At 39.2% G+C, this 21551-nt stretch overlaps 1 protein-coding gene across 2 annotated transcripts; it reads right to left on the bottom strand.

Annotated features, from left to right (window-relative positions):
- Nucleotides 1–552: 552 nt before the first annotated feature.
- Nucleotides 553–21246, bottom strand: YTHDC1 (YTH N6-methyladenosine RNA binding protein C1). 2 transcript variants are annotated; one of them, XM_069855479.1, is made up of 17 exons: nucleotides 21115–21246; nucleotides 16893–16994; nucleotides 15935–16263; nucleotides 15453–15807; nucleotides 14085–14174; nucleotides 13527–13580; nucleotides 12845–12939; nucleotides 10909–11017; nucleotides 10694–10811; nucleotides 9668–9752; nucleotides 7664–7830; nucleotides 5082–5164; nucleotides 4251–4287; nucleotides 4119–4158; nucleotides 3953–4015; nucleotides 2271–2405; nucleotides 553–1556 (listed from the first exon to the last, which is right to left on the bottom strand). In XM_069855479.1, the coding sequence occupies exons 1-17, from the start codon at nucleotides 21140–21142 to the stop codon at nucleotides 1332–1334; spliced, it is 2115 nt and encodes a 704-aa protein (XP_069711580.1). In that variant the 5' UTR covers nucleotides 21143–21246; the 3' UTR covers nucleotides 553–1331. The 2 variants fall into 2 exon arrangements, with proteins under 2 accessions (XP_069711580.1, XP_069711581.1); XM_069855480.1 differs by lacking the exon at nucleotides 13527–13580.
- Between the last annotated feature and the right edge of the window lie 305 nt (nucleotides 21247–21551).

Below are 21551 nucleotides of genomic sequence, written 5' to 3'. Positions count from 1 at the left end.
GGCCTTGAACACCTCCAGGGAGGGAGGGGACAGCCACAACTTCCACATACAACCCATCCCACTGCCTCACCACTCTCACAGTAATTTTTCTTAATGCCTAGTCCAAATCTGCCCCTCTACACTTTTTGCATTGGCAATTAAGATTCAAATATTTCCTATTTAAGAGATATAACAAGTGACACAGTAATCACTACTGAGAAGACATGGGAGAGTCTGGATCTTGCCTCACATACGTCTCACATACGTCTCACATAGGAGTATGTCTCACATACTTCTAGGAGACAGGTCTCATTATGGCCAAGGACTGCCTCTCAATAGCTCAATTATCATTTGATGTAGTCAAACAAGTAGGGCCTTAATAACCCTGATTAGCTACAGGAGCTGTAAATTGACTACTTCCTTGCGGAAACAAAGAAAAGCAATTACCTTTTATTTCAGGAGTCCTTTTCCTAAATTCACAAGACCTTTAAACTGTTTTGGAACACGAATGCTTTCCTAGAACTGCCAGGAACTATCAAAGCTGGCAAGCTTAGAAGACCAAGAAACCTGATCTGGAATTTTAATAATTTCAATAGTTACCAATTTATTTTTATTAAAAAAAAAAAATGGTAGCGATGTAGAATACAGCAATATTTTCTGGTTCCACACACGCAGGTCGTGAGCATTCTAAGCAATGTGTACATTTTGAAAGGAGACTAGTCAAGAGAATTGACCAAAATGTTACTGAACATGGGAAGATTTTAAAAAAGGTTAAAAATCAAGTATCAATAGCGTCTTCTTAATATTGCTTTCATTACTGAAGACTGAAAAAAAACACTTGACTTTACAGATAAGGTTAAAAAAAATGGGTGGAGAGGGAAGAAAAAAGGCTGCTACAACATTGCCATATAGTCAAAATAACCCACTTCAGTACTTGCATACTTGATAGCAGCATTCTCCCACTGAACCAGGTGAAACTACAGGAAGAAAACATCAAAGCAAAAAAATAAAAAAAGGCAGTTATCCATCAGTATTCAAAAACCTAGAATGAAATCACTAAGTGGATGAACACTTACTGAGAATTAATCAATATCTACATTCTTAGCTGTTTCCCATTCTGCTCCAAAAGAAATATGAAGCTGAGTGTCAGCTTTGCATATTTTATTTTTGGCTGATTTAAGGTTTTCCAGTTCATAGTTCACTGCATGCTTGGAATAGAGAGGGTCATTATAAATCCTTCTACACAACGAACTTTAAGTAGACAGCTGAAAATAAAATAAGATGTACTACTTGTAAACACACAAAAAAATACAAGCTTTTTCTGTTTCAAGTGAGCGCTGGTTCCAGATGGATTATCTTCGGTATCTGCCTCTTTCACCTCTGTCTCTGTCCCGGTCACAAATCCTCTCTCTCTCCCTTTCCCGATCGCGGCCTCTGTCACGTTCTCTGTCTCTTCTATTGTCTCTAGGACGGTCCCGTTCCCGCTCTCGGTCCCTCTCCCGAGGCCTGCTTCTCCGACCACTGACAACTGCTTGTGTGCGGCGAAGAAAGTCATCTACCCTCATGTCATAGTCGTGCTGTGATGAAAAGACAGCTCCGTTTATTTTCTTTCCCTGATTAAAATTCCTTCCCTTCCCTTATCCACAACACTGGATGTAACTCTTGCAAAAGCCCAGTATTAAAAAACAAAACAAAACAAACCTGAACAAAATCCAAACCAAAATATCCAGCATCCATAAACACAAGTTTTTTCTTTCCTTTCCAGGGCAGCACCATGTCTGTGCTTCCACTCTGCAGAAGCTGAGGTTCAAACGCCAGATGCCAGCAAAGGACCCGAAAGCTAAGCAGCCTTCAAAGCTAACTAACAGAAATTATTTAACAAACCGCCTTGTTTTGTGATGTGCCTGTAAAAAGTTATAAAATACAAACTTTTCTGTTGATAATCGGTTGCGTGTGACTGCAAGCAATGTTACAAGCACGTCCTTATGGAAATTGGGCTTCAGCATGGAAAGTTTCAGAGCTAGACAGCTGGAAGTCATTTTAAGCACAAACTTCAGTTTAAGAGTATGTTCTGTGAATTTTGCGCTTCTACATCAGTTACGAGAGGCTTTCTAAAGAAGCTTAAAGTCTGTAGTCAATCTAAGTAACTGATCTTTTCAAGCAAAACTAAAAATGTCTTAAAAATGCAGTTTATCATAGTCAACAAGTCTCAGGTTAGGCTTTATCTGTACCCCAGAACTCCTACTCCCGCCTGCAGACTAGCATAACCCTCCGCCCCTGTGGACACTTACTACTCGTTTGTCTCTGTATCTTGCTTCATGTGGTACAGGATGATGTCCTGAGTATGGAGGGTGAGCTTGAGGTGGAGGTGCGTGGTGCTGGTAGTAAGGGTGGTGCGGTGGCTGCTCCATACCTGGATATGGTGGCTACAAGAAAGTCACAGGAAGTTTGTTGAGCGTTTCAAAACAGAGGAAAGCACAAAAGGCTGAGTGCTGGGAATTAAGAGGTTATTTTCATTCAGACAGAAAACATGACAACTAAATGTATCTGATCACAGCCTCCTAACTGAATGGCAGACCACTTTCCTTTAAGTTGGCACGCTTTATTACTTCTCTTACCACTGCTTTTTAGAACTTTGACCAATACCCTCCCCAAACATGCCTTCCTTCCATTTCTGCCTCAAAGCGATACTGCACGTAAAACTTCTGCTACTTAAACATGTGGGTTTCTTTTTTTTTAATCTACACATACAGAATGTGAATTTTGTCCAGACACAGAAATGAGTCTTTTCAGTGCCATTCCTTATGAATATATTCTTATTTTAAATTAACAAACTTAATCTGCAAGACAAATTATTTGACAAAAGGCTAGTAAATAGTATTTTAAGAAAAAAAAGAAGACATCTCTTGGCTGTCCTCTTCCATTACTTCAGTCAGCAAGGCCTTTCTTTCCCATATTACTGAAGCATCTTTGCTTACATTTCTGTCACAAAGGAAGTAGGTGGAAGTGCCGGATTTTAGGATGACTTGGTACAGCATACAGAATGCTGAAGAAGGGAGAAAAAAAAAAAAAGGGAGTCTGGAGGCTTAGCTGTGTTTGAAAAACTGTACTTCCCAGACTGACAACTTTGCTTACTTTCTTCAGTTATGACAAAGCAGGGTCGTGTTTCAGCTAAGAAAAATAAGAGACTATGGTAGCACATGTACATCCAGCCCTGCCTTTTCCTCACTGATGGTATACAAATGCGTCAGAAGACTCATTAGTTATCCAAAATAAAGATCCTCAGGGCCAGAATTAATAAATATAACAGAAATAACTAGTTATAACAACTATTCCTCCTGACATGATAGCAAAACCACTGCAACACAAACGAACTATCAGTTAGTTTTCATGTATGTAGCTACAGATATGTGAACTCATACATATACTCATCTGACAGGGGAAAAAAGTGCTTTTCAGTGGAGGCTGCAATACAGCAAGACTTAGATTACAGTACACAGTACATTGCTACTTTCTGACATGCTTCACTGCCACAGCCAAAAGCAAGCCACTGTGTACCACTAGAGTATGCCAGCCCATTCCATGAGCCTCTGCTCTTTAATGCATTTGCTGTTCGAGAGAAAGCCAATTATAAGGAATACTTAGTAGAATACAAAATTTCATCACACCCTCCTGTACAGGCTAAAGCAAGATTCTGTTATTTGCACAGAGCTTTCAATTTCTTGTAGGTTCCAGCCAAGCCAGATTCCTGGTGATGTACTGCTTACAAGAATGCTGGACTACTACTGACAGCCAAGTAAATTAGAAAATGCTTCATATAAACATTTTTCCCCCACAACTTCACATACATTTAAGAAAAGGGAAGAGTTTAGTGCACACTGAATATGATAGCCTCCTCTAGAGGGGAACAAAAGAAAAATAAAAAAAAAAGCCATATTCTACAGAGAAAAATTGAATTCAACAAGACACAAACCATTCCTTGCCACGGTGGTGGTGGTCCCATATTGTGGAATTCCCTCACGTAATCATTGTAGGACTAAAATGAAAGACAGCAACATTAACATTGTGATGAGTGTTCTTTGGAAGTGCAGAAAGCTGAATACAAAAAGTTCCCCAAAAGTCTACATGCACCAACTTACCCCATTTAAAAATACATCTCGTCGAACTCCTGAAAATCGTCTGTTGGGAATAAAAATTTGCAGAACTAAATCCAATTTATTCATATAGACAAGTTACCAGGGCATAAAATTAATAACATGAACACACCTTACCTGTCTACTTCGGGATATCTGGGATCCTTTATATACCCTGTTCGAACATCAAGCAGCATTAATTCAATTTACCATCTCAACAGTTTTTTAAAAAAATACTAATTAGAAACTGCCCTTGAATTTTGTGCCAGCTATGAAGTTGTGTCTACTCACAATCATGCTCTCAAAAACTTACAACATCTTTTAGATGGTACAGAAAAATCTTATAACATAGTAACAACAAAATTATACAGATATACCCATAGGAACTTGCACACAATATAAACAAATATGCAAGGGGGTATCTGTGCAAATAAAGACTTGCATCTTAGTCAAATTAATTGGGAATGTCCATAAATTTGAAGAGTACCAACCCCTGGCAGTCAGCACATGGCTGTTACTACTTTTTAACTGTGTATTCAGTAGAATGTGTTCATCTGGGCAACTCTTGAAGCCATTTTCTAATGGAGTTTGTACACAACGTTACAGTCAGGCAAACTCAGCTGACTTTCCCAGTTGGAAACTTCTGATAAACATTTTAATTTGACCATCAGTGCACTGACAAGTAGGTCAAAACAATTCTTGTGCCCATATTAACAAAGTGCTTGAGAGGATCATCACAACGATATACAATTTTAAAAGGGTTCAGCCTAGATTAACTCATTTCTCTCTCTCAAACCAGTGAAACAGTGTCACTGACTTCTGTGAGAGGTGGGTTAAACCAGCAGGCAGCACTTGGGACAAGTCCCACTTTTATATCCCTCTTTTGAGTTCATGAGTACATACTACAAGAGAAAACACTTGTGAATTGGTGAACACAAATCTTCAAAATAAGAGATTAACCATATTAACCTGGTCTTTGGTGAAACTCAGGGGGATAGTCAATCCTTGGTTTCTTTCTGCTGTTATGAATATCATAATCTTCTGGTCGACGCCTACACAAATTAGATATCAAAGATTAAACAAGGTTGCTTGAAGTATTCGCCACAGCAGAGTACCTCATAGGAATAGCTTCAGCTGCCCAGTACCTCAATGAAATAATTCTGAATTCCATCTGCTTAAAAGTGTTCTACAGTTTTAAATCTGAATTCAAGTAATCAGCACAACAGTTTGATTAAATACCTTCCACTACAACTTTCTGGCTACAAGAGCTCTGGTAGCTAAGGAGGAAACGCTATCCAACTGTAACTTTGTACCAAACAAAGGGTAACAAATTTGTCTAAAACTCAGATTTAGGCTTTAACATTACACTTTCCACATTACATTTTGAAACAACCTATTAGATAACAAAATATTTTACAGAACTAAATACAGTGAAAATAGATGGTAAAAATATATCATTACAATCAGAAGGTATGGACATTGCTGTATTTGATAGATACGGGGCAAAGAATGCTGTAAAAGTTCTATTTCCATAACGTACATAAATAAAACTGTGCATGCTTTGTGAAACTGCTTCTTTCACTATAGTTTTTCTAACTGGGCAGGCCAATGATATTGTTTCTAACAACTTCTGTTATAAGCAATTTACCAGCAATGTATTGGTGCTTTTTACAGAGAGTTTAAGAGTGCTTAAGCTTCCTAATAATTAAAATAACAGAGGCTCTTTATATAGACAGCTCACAGGAACTTTGCTCACAGGAAGGAAAATTTATAATAAAACAGTTATATTCCAGTTGCTGTTATGTTTAAGAACTAAAAACTGACTGCTAATTTTGCTCCATCAAGGTACATGAACATTAATGGGAGATTTCACTGCTAACATTAACAGTGTTTCTAAACACAAAGCAGCTACAAATCCATTCTCTTCCCCCCCATCCCAGCAATATAATTACGTATGACAAGAAATTAACACTTTCTTAAACTGCTTAATTACTGTGCAACTTGCTTACTGAGTAACAAACTCATGTAGCTTTTAGTTTTATAGTAATTTCTCCACCCCCTTCCCGACTCCAATATGTAAAGCCCACCATACCCAGTTACTAAGCTTTTTAAATGGAAGCAGATTCTATGCTATGAGCAAAAAGCCCAAAAACCAAAGCAGTTGCATGTATAGCAATATCAGATCAAGGAAAATAAAAGCTGGTGTAAAGAATAAACATACCGCTTTCTTGTAGTTTTGAGAGTGCATTTACGACCGGTATAAAATATGATAGAAACAGTTCATATAGTAGTCCAACTACTGACTTTAAGCTGCAAGCCACACACATAAATGGAGGCCCTGGCGGGCTTGAGAAGGTGTGGTGGTGTTATATGTATAGTTTGCAGTCCATTGCAAAACTTTCACTTGTATATGCTTTATTGCACTGGAAACCTCTCAGCTTAACTTCAAAAGGCATCTTGGTGTTCAGTCCTTTAAAGCCAAAAATAGGGGGCTGCTGCCAGGTTTCCTCCTACCTATGCGTTACAGTGTCCTTTTTTTTAAGCTCAAGGAAATGGGGGACTGTTGTTGGGTATCTGTACCTACCACAGGACGTTTCCACAAAGAGGAAACTTAACCAAAGGTTTCAGCCCAAATCATACATCAGTCTGTATGCAAAGTGGCTACACGGGGAAAAGGTGTTTGGCAGAAGGGATAATATCAGTTCTTTGCAAAGACTTCTCCAATTCTGTAACAAGATATACCCCATTTTTTCTGGAAAGTGATGTTAAGTTCATATAGCAGTGATCAATAACATGTCGATCCTCTAAAAACACTTAAGTCCACAGGTACTGCCAGCATCTGGAAGGGTTGTATATACAGACACAGCAACAGCCATTCTTTTTGGTTTGTTGCCGGGTCTCCAAGGGCCACTTGATCCCTTTTGGAAAGGACCTACTGTTTTCAGAAGCTCAGCAAGATGTGCGAATTCAGTGGTTACATGTTAGAGAATATTTGGCAATGGGGTTAAAACATCACGGTGACACAATTTGAAACAGTCCAAATAATGCTCCTCTTGAATATCAAAATAACTTAAATATTTTATCCTCAAAATGAGGCGGCATCTTCTGCAAAATTCTAAGTGATCCTTATAAAAGTCCCATATTTGATAAGGCTTATCCAGAGACACACCTGAAAGAAAAGGCTTTTACAAGATATTAACACATTTTTGGCATATAAATATTTCCTTCTCTCCATCTAGCCTGTTCATAATCAAGCCAAGCTTACCTACAGCTAGTATTACATGTTGCATTATCTCAATAATGATCTAGTCTAAACTAGATAGCACTTTAAGAGCTTTTTTCTGCAAAAGCAAAGATCCCCATTTTCCTCTTGAAAAATGAAAGACCGGGGAACAATGTGAAATCCTCAATGAAGCCACAAACTTGTCCATGCAGCTTGATTTGAGGATTTTCTCTCTTCTTTATCGCAGGGAAAGCTTTGACGAATCATATTCCTCCATCACGTTATTCTGATACATGTGCCTATTATCAGTCCAAAGAACGTTTCTAACCTTCCCACGTCCCGAACAGGGTCTCGCCGAGATGGGCGTCCTCTTGATCGGGGTTGTGAGTGCATTCTTCTCTTGTGTCTCATTTTATGAATGACTTGATACAAGTCAATACTTTCATCAGGAGGGAAGAGAAGACAAAGTTGGGTTCCACATTCCGGCTCAATTTCCTAAAATTAGTTAGAAGTTCAGTAGTGATTTATAAACTGAAGAAACGACACTCTCCCCAAATACAATGACAACATACATCAAAGAAAAAAAAAAAGACACTTCAAAGAAATTCCAGCATCACTAGACACAGAACAAAACTCACATTACCTTTCACTTTTTAGGTACTATTTAGAATTTTCATAAACTAGTCCAACACTCTGGGCAGCAATATCTTCCCATGAGACATACAGGTCGCATCACTGTTTTGCTACAAAATCAGGACTGGTTTTTATCACAAAGAAAATGATAACCTATTCCAGAGAGAAAAGTAACATGTAGGAAAAAAAAATCCATCCCAGCTTCCCATATAAAGTCATGGCCAGATGAAGTCGACTGTTACCACTTAAAAGTGAATTCTTCACTGGACTAAACAAGTCCATGAAAACACCAGCTTAAGGCTTGACAGCAGTCAAAACAAGCAAATTGTGTGTTCAGGATTATTATGAAAAGAAAGACAGAATAAGAAAGTTATTATAACACACTTTGAGTCAATATTCCACCCACACCTTAAATACTGAGTGCAGTTCTGAGCCCTGCATCTCAAAACATAGGAGCACAGTAGAAATGGAAAAGCTTCAAAACAGGGCATCAAGGATAACTGAATGAGCACAATTCCTACATGCAATGACTGAGCAAGTTGGGTTTCTCCAGCCTAGAATAAAAAAAGGAATATGTGAGGCATAGGGGACAAGACAGATATGATGGGATCATCCGACACAAGCTGTTTGCAGGAGAGAGGGACATAGATAACTTGTTGACTCCCTCTTCTTGTACAAGAGCTCCGGGCCATCAAATGAAGCTGGCAGGAGCCAGATCCAAACCAAACTGCTTTGGTTTGGATCTTCAGCTTCTTCAGCCTGGTGACTAGCAGGCTTGTGGAATGCCTTTGAAGGATGTAATAATTGCAAAAAGCTCAGTGTACACATCTTCTGATGAGAGATCCATTCTGGGTTACATAAAATGTAAACGGACGAACAACTTCAGCAAATAACTCAAGTTGAAAAGCAGAGAGAGCAAGCATCAGACAACACTTGCCCAGTACCTAACAGCACATTTTTATGAAAAAAACATGAAACCCACATCCAATTGCAACTTTATAGTCAAGTGGACAAAACATTAAGAAAAAAGGTATCTCCTTGACCATTTAACAGAAGCAAAGTTAACTGACATACTTGCAACTTCACACCACATTAAAAACAAAACGAAAAATATTATTTTACTTCTGCTACCCAACACAGTGAACATGTCTACGGGCAAAATAATGCAGAATAAGTTTTCCATTCAGTATGGGGATTATGAAACTACCATCTTGCCTTAAGAAAGAAGAACACGTTATTTTAGTCTAGACTAGCTTACTTGATGACAGCATCAACATACCTGCACTCTGGAATGTTTGACAAGATAACAAGCCACCCCATGTAACATTTACTTGGCATATACTTTATAATGGTAGAGCCTATACCCCAAGCAATACAGCATATGAAAAACCAACATGCAACACAGAACACAGCTGGAAACACAAGAACTTGTTAAAAACTGGTGCTACATGCTTGCACACCATACAATGCAAGGCACGTTACATTTCAAATCCAATATATCGTATAGTTTTGAAGCATCAAACGCTGTTTATCACAAAGGTGACAACAGACTAGGCACCATTATTGTCTTCTGTTTTCTTCTTCAGGAAGTAACTGCAAGTAACAACTAATCTAAAAGGATTCCAAATCTTCTGTAACATACAAAGCTGAAATCAGGCAGTAGAAGATGTGGGTTATAGAAAAAAAGTAATTAACAAACCTGTCCATCGCGTCCAATCTTTACTGGCTTATGTTCATTCCACGGATTGGTCAGGTGAGCAGACTTAGTGAACGGTAATTCACGCCTAAATATGCAAGTGGTATTGTTTAGTTTTGCCTCTTTTTTTTTAAAAAAAAAACAAACATAAAAAATGCATACAGCAGGATATTACATACAAAATAATCCTGTTACCCTCTGCACCGTCATGCCTGTCTTTGTAAAATACAAAGCTTGCTTATTACTTCACCATCTGAATATCCTGATCAGTCTCTGTGAGGTGGTAGGTCACGGTACCTCCTGAAATAAATCCCTGAGCATCTGACCTAAATAACTATGAGGCTAGAACCACTTTGAGCTGGAGGTGGGAGTCAGTAACCTCCAGAGGACCTTTCTGACCTAGATTTTTTGCCAATTTGAAGTCCCAGTATTTAGCCTGAGAACCCAAAGTGCTTTTACAACTGTGCAACTGATACAGCTACTTTTCTTAAAAGAGGTTTAAAATCTTTTCTGTAAGACAATCAGTTAAATCAATGAACATACTGCTCACAACCTCTACATTACAGAAAATATCTGTACTATCTCATAAGTTATTTTAAAGCACAAACATTTTCTACGTTCAGTCAGATGCCAAAATGTCCGATAAGGACAAATGAGTCCTTGTAGCATTTTCCCCCACTTTTATTCACAGCTGCTTATTCAAATCATCAGTTGTTTCTACTCAAAGACTTCAGAATACAGTTTTCTCTTTTTAGTGCAAGAGATCAGTGAAGGTACACAATCAAGTGCTAAAAATCTCTGAATTAACTAATTCTCTACATTACAAAAAAAAAATCCATAGTGCATGTAATGTACAGACCCGAGTCTCAAGCACAGTAACATGGAGCTATGGATTTGGGAAGACCAAGGGGCAGATTTCTGGTTGAATCAAGTGTTCCAAACAATGCTGGTAGCACTCGACTGAGTAATACACAGGAAGCGTTATCATAACATCTTGATACTAAACAACAACATAAACAAACAATTTACCTGCAAATCCAGTCAATTTTGAAGACACCTCCCAACATTTTTGCATTCATTCCTGCAGGCAGCACCCAGTGTATAGGTGATCCTCCATGATGGGACTCTGACGACAGTCTCGCAAATCCTAAAGTATTTCACATGAATTGTAACAAAGACAACAGAAAAGCTATTCACATAAAACTCACTCTCACTTACCTTGATAAGAGCTCACTTTCCCTTACCTTGGAATTTGCCACTCTCTCTCACAGAAAATATCAAAATAACACTTCTTGCTGATCTAAATGCAGCATTAAGCTTCTTTTCATTCACTGGAAGTGTCGACCACACTCCCTAAAACAAAAAAGCCCCACCCCACCACCAAAATATAAGACTTCATCTCAACTGATTTAGCTAACAGAAGTATATCGTGCAGACAAGGAAAAGAAGACCAAACAAGTGTTCTGGGATAGAATATAGTAGAAAGGTATTACCAAATTCAGTTCCTTCAGAAAATATCTGTAGCCTGCCCCATAACAAAAGCGGCTTTTCAAGTTTTGGGGTTTTTTTTGAACACTGCAGAAGCATTCAGACCATCTATAACATTTTATTTATAATGTTGGACAGACAGACAAAAACCTTTGCCTTCAGTATTTTTAATGTAAGTTTTAAGTGACTTTGGGAGTTGATGTATTATACAATACACACAAATTATGAAAGAACATCAGCATATACACCGAAAGGCAGGCAGTCGGACTTCCTTGATCTTCTTAATATGACAGATCTGTTGAAAGTAGCTTGCAGACTTAAAAACTCTCAGTAAAAAGCCAGAAACATGAAATACATCAGTCCAATATTTTAATTTGGCAAAACAACTCAAAACAGTTTTACTCAGCCTCCCGCACTTCCTCCCTCCTAATAATTCCTACTTTTTCCCTTTCAGTTGTTATGTATCCATGCACAATTAAACCTAATCTGCTATAACGTACCAACAGAGCTGTGCTATAGAACACCAGTTTGCTGTATTACTTTTCAGCAAGATCAGTTCCCCGGTTCATTTTCTGGGCAAACTCAGAGGGGAAGCTTACATTGGTTTAATATGTTCAAAATGCAGCCTCAGAATCTGATCTAAGATCCATCCAAGAAAATATTTCTCCCTTTCCTTTCTTCTTGCCTGACTCTGACAGTTCATTAGTCAACAGAGAATTAGTTTTTTTATTAGTTTTCATTTAGACATATATCGCTTTTGCCTGCTTGCGAAGCCCTCCTGTGAACTACAACATACTACCCTGTTACCACAAAAGCCATTTTCGTGAAAGCACAGCTGCAATGCCTATACATAGGGAAACAAAGCATCCACTTCAAGAACTTTAGGAACTAAAACACTGTCGCAGCCCCAAGTGTGGATGAGGCACAGAAAGGGTATACTCCTCTAAAAAGCTAAAGCAAGTATCAGTCAGAATAGTGTTCACTAGAGAGATCAGACCCAAAGCTGGGAGAGGGGGAGTAGCCAAACCTGCCCAGGAATTTTAAGATTAATTTAATTGTTTTAATGCTATCCTATTTTAGCAGATCTTCACAAATACAGTCATTTACTGTGTTTACCACGAAACAGCAAGCCACCTCTTCTCTATACAAGTTGTTCCAAATAACACATCAAATACAGAGTGGCCTAGCGCCATTTCTCAGTAGCTGAAATCCAGTACACTGAAATCCCCTCAAAGAACTCCCTTACACAGGCATATGTTTCTACAGTAAGGCTTCAGAACCCTGAATCAACTGAAAAGAAGTATTTTTAGAGCATTAGATGGAAGCCAAAACAACCTTCTGAACCTCCCCACAGAACAGTGATATGGACACAAGTGCTGATGGAAGGGAGAAAATACAATCACAACATTCGAAATGGAGGCTGGCTTAGGACGTTATCAAACAGACCTTGAGGGCTCTTATTTTTATACTGCTCACATTGAGATAAACAACTGATGGTCTAGAAACTTTTCCAAGTTACAATGGAAGCAGAATAACTACTTTGAATAACCGAGGAGCAGTAGCTGTTACCCTTGACTCTACCAAGATTTAAGCAGTGCAGAAAAGAATGCATCTATCTACATGCTTTTGTATAGTACGGTGGGTGTGTTTGCAAATAGTTAAAGTGATTGGTTTGAAGAAAATTCAACATACCTTTGCTTTTGCAAGTGATACGTTCTCATGGTTATTACTCTTGATGAGAAAGAATCTTGCATCTTGGAGAATGTACTTAAGTTTACTTGTTTGGTCTGAAAAAACAAAGTGTCACATAAGACAAACTGTAAATATTTAGAGCTGACTAAAAATGTTGCTTTGAGTGTTGGTAGTTGTTTATTTCCTTCAAAACACTATCCCACCCAACTGCTCCCCCTGTATTATCAGTCAACCACCCAACTTGAACTCTAAGCTGTAGAGCACAAAATACCAGGGGAAAACAAATAAAAACTAAGCTTAGATATTCAGGTAAAGAAGAAATAAAATAAAATCAGCATGATTCAGTGATGTTCCGATATACAGGACTTAATTCCTTGCTTATTTCCATAAAAATTAGGTAACATTAGTTATCACCACAAGTTGTCCATTAGACAGTGCTGAAACGTTGCTCTTTTCAGATGTAAGCACTTGTTTTCCTCTGTTGCCTTTGCAAGGAGCAAAGTGACCGAACTTTTTGCATATCACTCAACACATGCAAAAGTAAAGATTCACTTTTTATACTCAGAACAATTATGTGCTTACACTGCTTTATACCGGAACATTACTACTTACAGGTACTTTAATGAACAGAGACAACGGCTTGCTATGGGGCATGCATTAAAAATTCAAATTTAAATGATACCTTTTTGGACAGCACGAACGGAAGATGATAATTTCTCATGCTTCTTTTCTGAACCTGTGTTTAGCCAAAGCACATTTGTTCAGATTGAGCCTTAATAGAGATAATATACAATTTCTACAGCCTTGTCACATACAATTTTCATTCATGACAAATTATGCTTTCTGGCGCACACCCACACACACAAAAGAACTATTCAATGTGCACGAGTGTTTTGTTTTGTTTTTGTTTGGTTTTGTTTGGTTTTGGGTTGTTTGGTTTGGGTTTGTTTTTTTTAAAATAATATTTGAACAATTTCCTACTCAGAAAACTAGTCACTGAATCATCATCTTCCAAGTTAAAAAAAAAAAGTGAAAATTCCACTTAAGCAACAGAATAGCATTAAAGTGACAAGAAAGCCTACTTCCCCCAAAAGTATCCACGCAAAACATGCCAGAAATCAATACCAAATTATACAAAGCTACAGACCCCACGTATCTCTCCAGCCAGTTACATTTATTTTAGATCACACATTAAGATTTGATGCAATCCAGGATGATAAGCAATAAAATGAAAGAATACCTGCATACGATTCTGATGCAGAACTTCCGCTTCTGTCAAAAACAATTGGAGAGATACCTCTAGCTCTCTTCCTCTCCTTCTTTTTCTCATCTAAAAAAAAAAAAACCCATAACAAATAAAAGTGGTATTTTCAACATCAAGTGGCAGACAAAACTGAGATAAAAAGTATTGAGACAAGAAAATACCATCTGTAATGGTGAACATTTGGCTTACACATGAAAATTGTGGTTGCTGCCCCAAAACTATCATGCACAAAAGAAGCTAATGTCTATTACTAAAAGTTTTCATTCACAAAAAGAAGACAAATACCCCAGATCTAGCAGCTCTGTGCAAAGTTTAGAGACAGAATTTATCTCCTAGATGTATTAGGGTGGTTTAGCACTTCTCTTCAGACATCAGCCGAATTTGCAACACAAAGCACAAACTCTGTTGTGATAGTGATATAGACTCATTCATTAAGAGCTCAACAAAATGATAAGAGGTATGAAAACAAAACACTCTGCCACAGAAGATATTTCTACTCTTAAGTGTGTTACATTACACTATGGAGCTTTTTAGAACAGCTATTACAGTTTCATTTGCCTTTAGGTTACATCTTCCTGTTCTCTAATTCCAAACATCAAAGCTAAGCCAAAAAAAAGCATTACGTTAAGCAGTATGACCATCTATGAGACTTCAGACAAGGAAGATGCACAAGAGGGATCTTACCTGGACTGCAAGTAACTTCATTGTTTTTGGTTTTTTTTTTGCTTTTAAGAAAAGCCAAAGCATTTACATCATTAACACTTCACACCTGTAAGTTAGGACTAGTTATAACATACAACTGTGAAATATACGTTTCTAGTTTCCGCTTAACATACTCCTCTCATTCTAAGTTTGCCCTAATTGCCAATCATTTCAACTTAGGTTTAGATTTGCTACACTGAAGCCAGTCAATATTTAAGATTCAATTATCCTACCCTGGTGAGATAGTGCTTCTACTACACCAGTCTACCAGGTCACTCATCTAGGTGAATGAAGAAGAGCAAAATACCAACTTAAAATGAATCATATGGGAAACTAAGCCATTAAGACACCCAAGAAAATACTAGCTCTAACATTTCAAAGCATTGAACAGCAAGGCCAAAGCAATCATAAACACTACAAATCCTCAACACAGTAATCCTGATATTCACAAATTTTCATGTAAGGCAATACCACTTTCCAGTACACTTTTTTCCTTGCCTGTGGTATTTCATAATTAACATCTTACTGACTTGTGCTACTAAAACTTACTTTTGACACAGTCAGGAAGCTTTTTTTTTTTTTAAAAGAAACCAAACTTTCAACAGCAAGGTATTTCAGAGTAGCATGTTAGATGTCACCTACCTGATGCATCTGAACCAGTCCCAGATCTGACCGACCCATCTGTGAAAGAGGCAGATTCAGAATCAGAATCACTGGCTTCACTTCGTGTGTCATAGTCATTTCCTTCCTTCTGATCTCTCTCATCCTGTTCATACTCTTCTTCATCTTCCTCTCCATCTTCTTCCACCTCTTCATCCTCCTCCCCTTCATCATCTTCTTCTTCTTCCATTCCTTCCTCCTCATTCTCTGTATTGCCTTGTTCAGAGGAACCACTACTGCCGGTCTCGTGATCTGAACAATATTCCTCAGAGTTCACCTCTTCTTTAGAAGAATGGCTGGATCTGCTTGGTCTTCTATCAACATCATGCCTGATTCTCTGATGTTTAAAGAAAAAGCGAATCAGCAGTCATGTAACATTGTCATGATGCACACACAGTCCTAAGAGAATGTGCCTTATAAAGGTCTCATTGCTTTATTTATAAGGCAGCAAGAATATTTAATACCTCTGAACCATCTGGTGTAGAAGACTTCGCCCTTCTGTCAATATCCCTCTTCCTCATGCAAGTTTTTTCTGGTTGTCCTTTATAAGGTTCCCTGGAACTGCTTGACATTCGCGTCTTTCGATCACTATCCGGGCGCTTGCTTCTATCAGACCTCTGATACTCCTCATTCTTGTATTCCGATACTGGTTTTCCTTTTGTACTCACTATTCTCTTATTATTGCTAACTGATGAACTAGGAGGTTTTGGCATCATCTGCCTCGATGAATGAACAGAAAGTTTTTGTCTCTTGCTCTCAGCGATTTCCATCCTGTCAGTTTTTCTTTTTGATCCTTAAACAGAGAGATATCAAGTTCAATGTTATTTAGTATATTAAAAAAACCTCAGAACTGTGCAGAGGCACCTACTTTTTCTATTTTGGGTTATTCCCCTACTGTAGTCATAGGTAGCACCTCCCAGTTGCAAGGTTTACAACAACACTCAAAACTGCTTGTGTTCAAAACAGCTCACGTTCCAAAACACACATTTTACTTCAAAAGAGCAATCCTTTAGACTTCGGTATTTGTTTTCTAAATTTTATATATGAGAATGCTAAATTAAATGCTTATGGAATTAGCTTAAAGCCAAAGCTAGAACTGATCTGGAAACAGTCTTTGGGACCCTCTTGCCCAATTTCCATTTCACTTCATTTAACCACAAAGGACAGTCATTTTCTAACAGGAAATGAATTCACGACAAGCCAGACTTAGCGATTACTCTTGAGACAAAAGGAAACCTCGTTAACTGTTTGCTTGGAAGGTCAGGTGAAAAAGCAGTTGTCTATGAAATAAAGACTTTGGGAACTCTTTCACTCTTTCCATCAGGTTATAAGAAGTGCTACTTCAAAGACTTTTACCCTAATAAGAAAGATGGTTTTTAACATTTATGTTTCTACAGGACATCCACTACCAAAGTCACCTACCCTTTTTCTCACTTTTATCTTGCTCACTGTCAGGGTTATACAACTCATCATCCTGGTCAGGAGCATCAGTCAAAATGTCATCCAAAACGTTCAGTTCACCGTCTGAAAACAAAAGAAGTTAAAAACAACTCTAAGTCCAGATATGCAAACTACAGCAGAACTAGTATTTACAAACCCAAATACTTCCTTTAAGCTTACAGACCTGCCACTAGGCAAAAATTAACATCATCTTGATTATATTCCATAATTTCAGTCGGAAGGATAAAGCAAAGCCAGTAACAGAATTAAAATACACCACAGGATGCATTTAGGCCTCTGAATAGGGTCCAAGTTGGCTCCTCATGTCACACAAACTTTGTGGGAAAGGTGACCTACAAATGAAAGCTTAACAAAAAAACCTGTACAAAATTTGAGGAAAAGCTGAGTGGGAGATAGTCTGAATGCTGTAAGCAAAAAGAAGGGACCTCTCTCTTCAAAATCCTGAAAAAAAGGCACCTTAAATTATCTTCCCTGGCCCTGTTATTTTTGTTGTTATTGCTGTTTTAGCAGGGTGAATTTTGTGGGTCACCTAGAACTAGGAACAGCAACAGGGCAAGTCAACAACAAGAACAGAAGTTAGATCGCCCCACTGACAAAGTGGAAATCAGTCCTTACTTGCTGCATAATTAATTCTGAGTTGCTCTGAAAAAAACCCACTACAACTAGTTCACCTTGATCAAAAGGGCAGAAGTTCAAGAAAATTCATGCTAGAAGAAGCAAATGACCACATTTGGTTACACAACCTTTAAAATTTGTCACTGTTTCAGACCCTGCTTCATTCTGCTTGCAACCAAATGGGATTATGGCGATTCTGGAAGAAGAAGGATTCACCAGCTTTAACACAGCAGATTTATATTCCAAATGCATTAAAAATAAAAGTTAACTAAGCCTAAGCCCGCAAAAGGAAAAAAATAATAGAAAATGTATTAATTTTGGAATCTCAGATTGCTTCTCCTAAACTCTAAGATTCTTAGCTCTCTCCAATTTACAATACTATGACTGATTCTATCTTCTGCATTCAGGAAAAGGGATGCAGAGTAAACTCCAAGGATCCAGCTAGTTGACAGTGTCTGTAAGATGTATTATACAACTTTATAAGCAAATGGGTAAGGATTCCTGTACTGGACGAAATGGAGTAAGGCAGCAAACAAGTCCTCCAGAGTTAGGCAACTTATTATCTCAAAATCTCATGCTTCACTACAAGAGAAGTTTTACAGCTTGATATTAAATAACAGACACAATACACATCCAAAAGAAAGCATTATAACTGTATCTCTACGATATACTACTGATTCTGAAGTTGGCATGCATGCTAGCTTTCCACAAGGCCTTTCTCCACAATTTCTGTGGTAAGTGAATATAGAAGTGGTCCTCAAACTGCACGGTTGCTGTAGCTGAAGCAAAGGAAGCAGTGCAGAGAAATGTGGATCAAGGTTTCCCCTGGCAGTTTACAGTTACAGGGCCTTTAAATATAACACAAGGCTGCATCATTCATCTCTCGGGGAACAGCCCTGTATGTTTGTAGGTGTATCAATCTCCACGGCAAGTAATGCTTGCTTTTACTGGTGAGACATGCAAGAGTTAGACTCATGTCTATGCAACTGCTAAACATGGGCGGCAATTTCCTGGCTTACACTGTGCTTCCCCAGGGAAGACCAGGCAAGCTCAGAGCACCAGAGTTTTTTAATGGGGATTAATGAAAAAGAGATGCACTAGGATTAGAATACTAAACATATTGCCCATCTCAGATCACACATATTGAACCTTAGCTTTATTTCCCTTTTGTGAAGCAACAGCATATTTGAGTAAGCTACATTTAACCTAGCTACTGCAGAAGCATTCCAAGGTGCTAAAAGGCTCATTTATCAGCTGATTCAGAAATAAACGATAAGGAAAAGATAAGGAAAATTCAATGGAGAAGACAAGCCTGAAACCCACTCTCTGATAAAACCCTTCCAGATTAGATGGGCCTGATCAAGTGGGAATCTTAAACGAGTATGCAAAAGAGAGGATTAGGGCGAGTCTCCCTTGCACCTCCTTTAGCAGATACATCCATCCGATTTGTTTAAAAATAAATTTCCAGATTTATTTAGCAGCCTGGTGATGCAAAAAGGGCAATCTGAATACACAGTTCCTATCCCTCACTTGTATTGAGCATACTGCTCAACTGACTTCCAGAAGACTATTCCACTCACTGAACTGTCAACTATTAAGATTCGACGTGATGAGCTAAATTATCTCAGGCAGATCAAGAAAAACCATCCGGAAAAGCATGAAAAAAAGCAACATGAAAATGGTAAAAGACAGATTTCTTGCAGCTCGTCATTGCTGAAGGGGAGAAGTCCAAACGAGTCCTTTTCATTACATTCCCAACTGGGTTCTCCCCCCGGCTCATCTTTTGTTGACTCTGGGGTGTGTTGGATCCTTCTGTGAACAGATTAACTCACCTAACACAGAAGGAAAGTAAGCCGGGCAGGCCATTTTTCTTCTGCTGGCCATAAGCATTAGATCCATTCAAGGAAGGACTCAAGTAAAAATATAACTAGACAAACAGTGCAGATAAGAACAGGTAATTCCCAACTAAATCTCTATGTGAGATTTATTTCCACTTTTCTAAAGCAGTGAAACAGCATTTCTCTTCCAAAAGGAGCATAAATATAATTTTGTATTTACAACAAAAGTAAGTTCTGTTACAAAAAAATGTGCATTAACACCTGTTATTCAGTCAGAATTATCCCTCCTATAGAAAATGAAAATCAAATTAAAATACTAAACCTAAAGACATTTCTTGTCTGCTACTCATGACTTGTCCACTGTCAGTGATAAAACAAGACCAAACCTCAAAAATAAATAAAAAAAAAATCAAAATCACACCAACTGGGAAAAATTATTATATGAGTAGATATTTATACATAACAGCACTAAATATTTCAGTTTCAGTGCTCATCCATGGTGGCAGTTGACATCTGTTTCAACACAACCTGATCATAACCCATCCCACCGGTCTTACAATAATACTGTTAAGAATCAAGAATCAGAAATAATTTTACAACTGAACCTAGTGGGAGTTTTCCACGTGATCTAACATCACAATAAATACTAGTGCCAGAAAACCTTCACCACCCTGACATTTGATAGATATCTACCCAGCAAAATAACTCTTCATTAAACATTTCTAACAGAAATCCAAAACAAAGCAAACCAAACCACAACACCACCTTTATCTTTTTTATAACACTGCTATGATCTGCGCAAACCACCAAACAGCATCTTCTTCATCTAAACTTATTATTTTCTTTCTTCTTAATTAGAATATTTTGTGAAGACTCACTGACTCGCACAACCTCACAGACAACATGCAGATAGCTTCAGCTTCTGCATGATGGGTAGTTACAAAATTTGTGAAAATACATTAACCCAGAAACATTTAATTTCTTCTTTACTCAATCCCAGTGCCCAGAGCAAAACTGACTGCAAAAAGCCGAGCAAAAAAGCCCACCACAATGATATACCAACGTCAACTCGTGCTTTTTAAAGCAACTATGTCCCTAGACAGAAAATCCTAAAAAAGGTACAGTTAGGGGTCCAAACAGAAATATAGAAGAGCAGATACTTCCTACAACAAGATAACGTGCTGCCAGTAATGCCAAACTCGAGGCCCACTGACTGGCTGCCATGCAAGCTGCAACAATCACAGAACGGTTTGGGTTGGAAAGTACCTTAAAAATCACCCAGTTCCAACCCCACTGCCACGGGCAGGGACACCTCCCACCAGACCAAGCCGCTCAAGGCCCCATCCAACCTAGCCTTGAACACCCCCAGGGATGGGGCAGCCACAGTTTCCCTGGGCAACCTGTGCCGCGGCCTCACAACCCTCATGGTGGAGAATGTCTTCCTAACGTCTAGCCTAAATCTACCCCTCTCCAATGTAAAGCCATGCCCCCTCGTCCCATCACTCCATACACTTGCAAAAGGCCCCTTTCCCCGCGCCCGCTGCCCGCAGGCCCCGCGGGGCCCCTTCCCCCGCACTAAAGCCTCCGAAATCCGCCCCTCTCACGGACGCCTCCCGGCGCACAGGCCGCTACGCAGGCCCCGCGGGGATTCTGCCTGATCCGCCCCCCTGCCCGGAGCCCGGCCTTTGACCCCCTCCACTCCATCCTCCTCCACCCCTGCCAGCGGGTACCTTTCTCCTCCCGGCTGTCAGCCGCCATCCCGCCGCCGCTCTCGCCGAGCGCCTAAGATGGACGCCCCGTCTCCCAGTCACGTCACTGCCGCCCGTTTCCCGGGGTGCAACGCGTTGTTTACGCCGCGCGCGTCGCTGGGCGCCGAGGGGCGGGGACTCTCTCTCCCCTCCCCCTCTATCTTCCCCCCGCCCCGGGCGCTGGGGGGCGCCTCTCGCCGGTGTCCGCGGCGGGGACCGAAAGGGCTGGAGGGTCGAGGCCCCAGAGCTCGTTTTTGGGGGCGTTGGAAAGCGAGCATCCTTTACCAGGGCTGGGCAGCGCGAGGCAGTGGTCTCCATCAGCCGTGTGCAGCCAGACAAGAGCTGGGACGGGATGTATTTCCCAGAAATCTTGTGCATATTCTGTTACTTGCCAAGGGCTGATTTTAATCGTATTATGA

Source organism: Phaenicophaeus curvirostris, chromosome 4 (genome assembly GCF_032191515.1).
Source record: "Phaenicophaeus curvirostris isolate KB17595 chromosome 4, BPBGC_Pcur_1.0, whole genome shotgun sequence".
In the NCBI taxonomy this organism is placed as follows: Eukaryota; Metazoa; Chordata; class Aves; order Cuculiformes; family Cuculidae; genus Phaenicophaeus; species Phaenicophaeus curvirostris.
The sequence above is the reverse complement of the archived record's forward strand: the minus strand, read 5'-3'. Positions and strand labels throughout refer to the sequence as shown.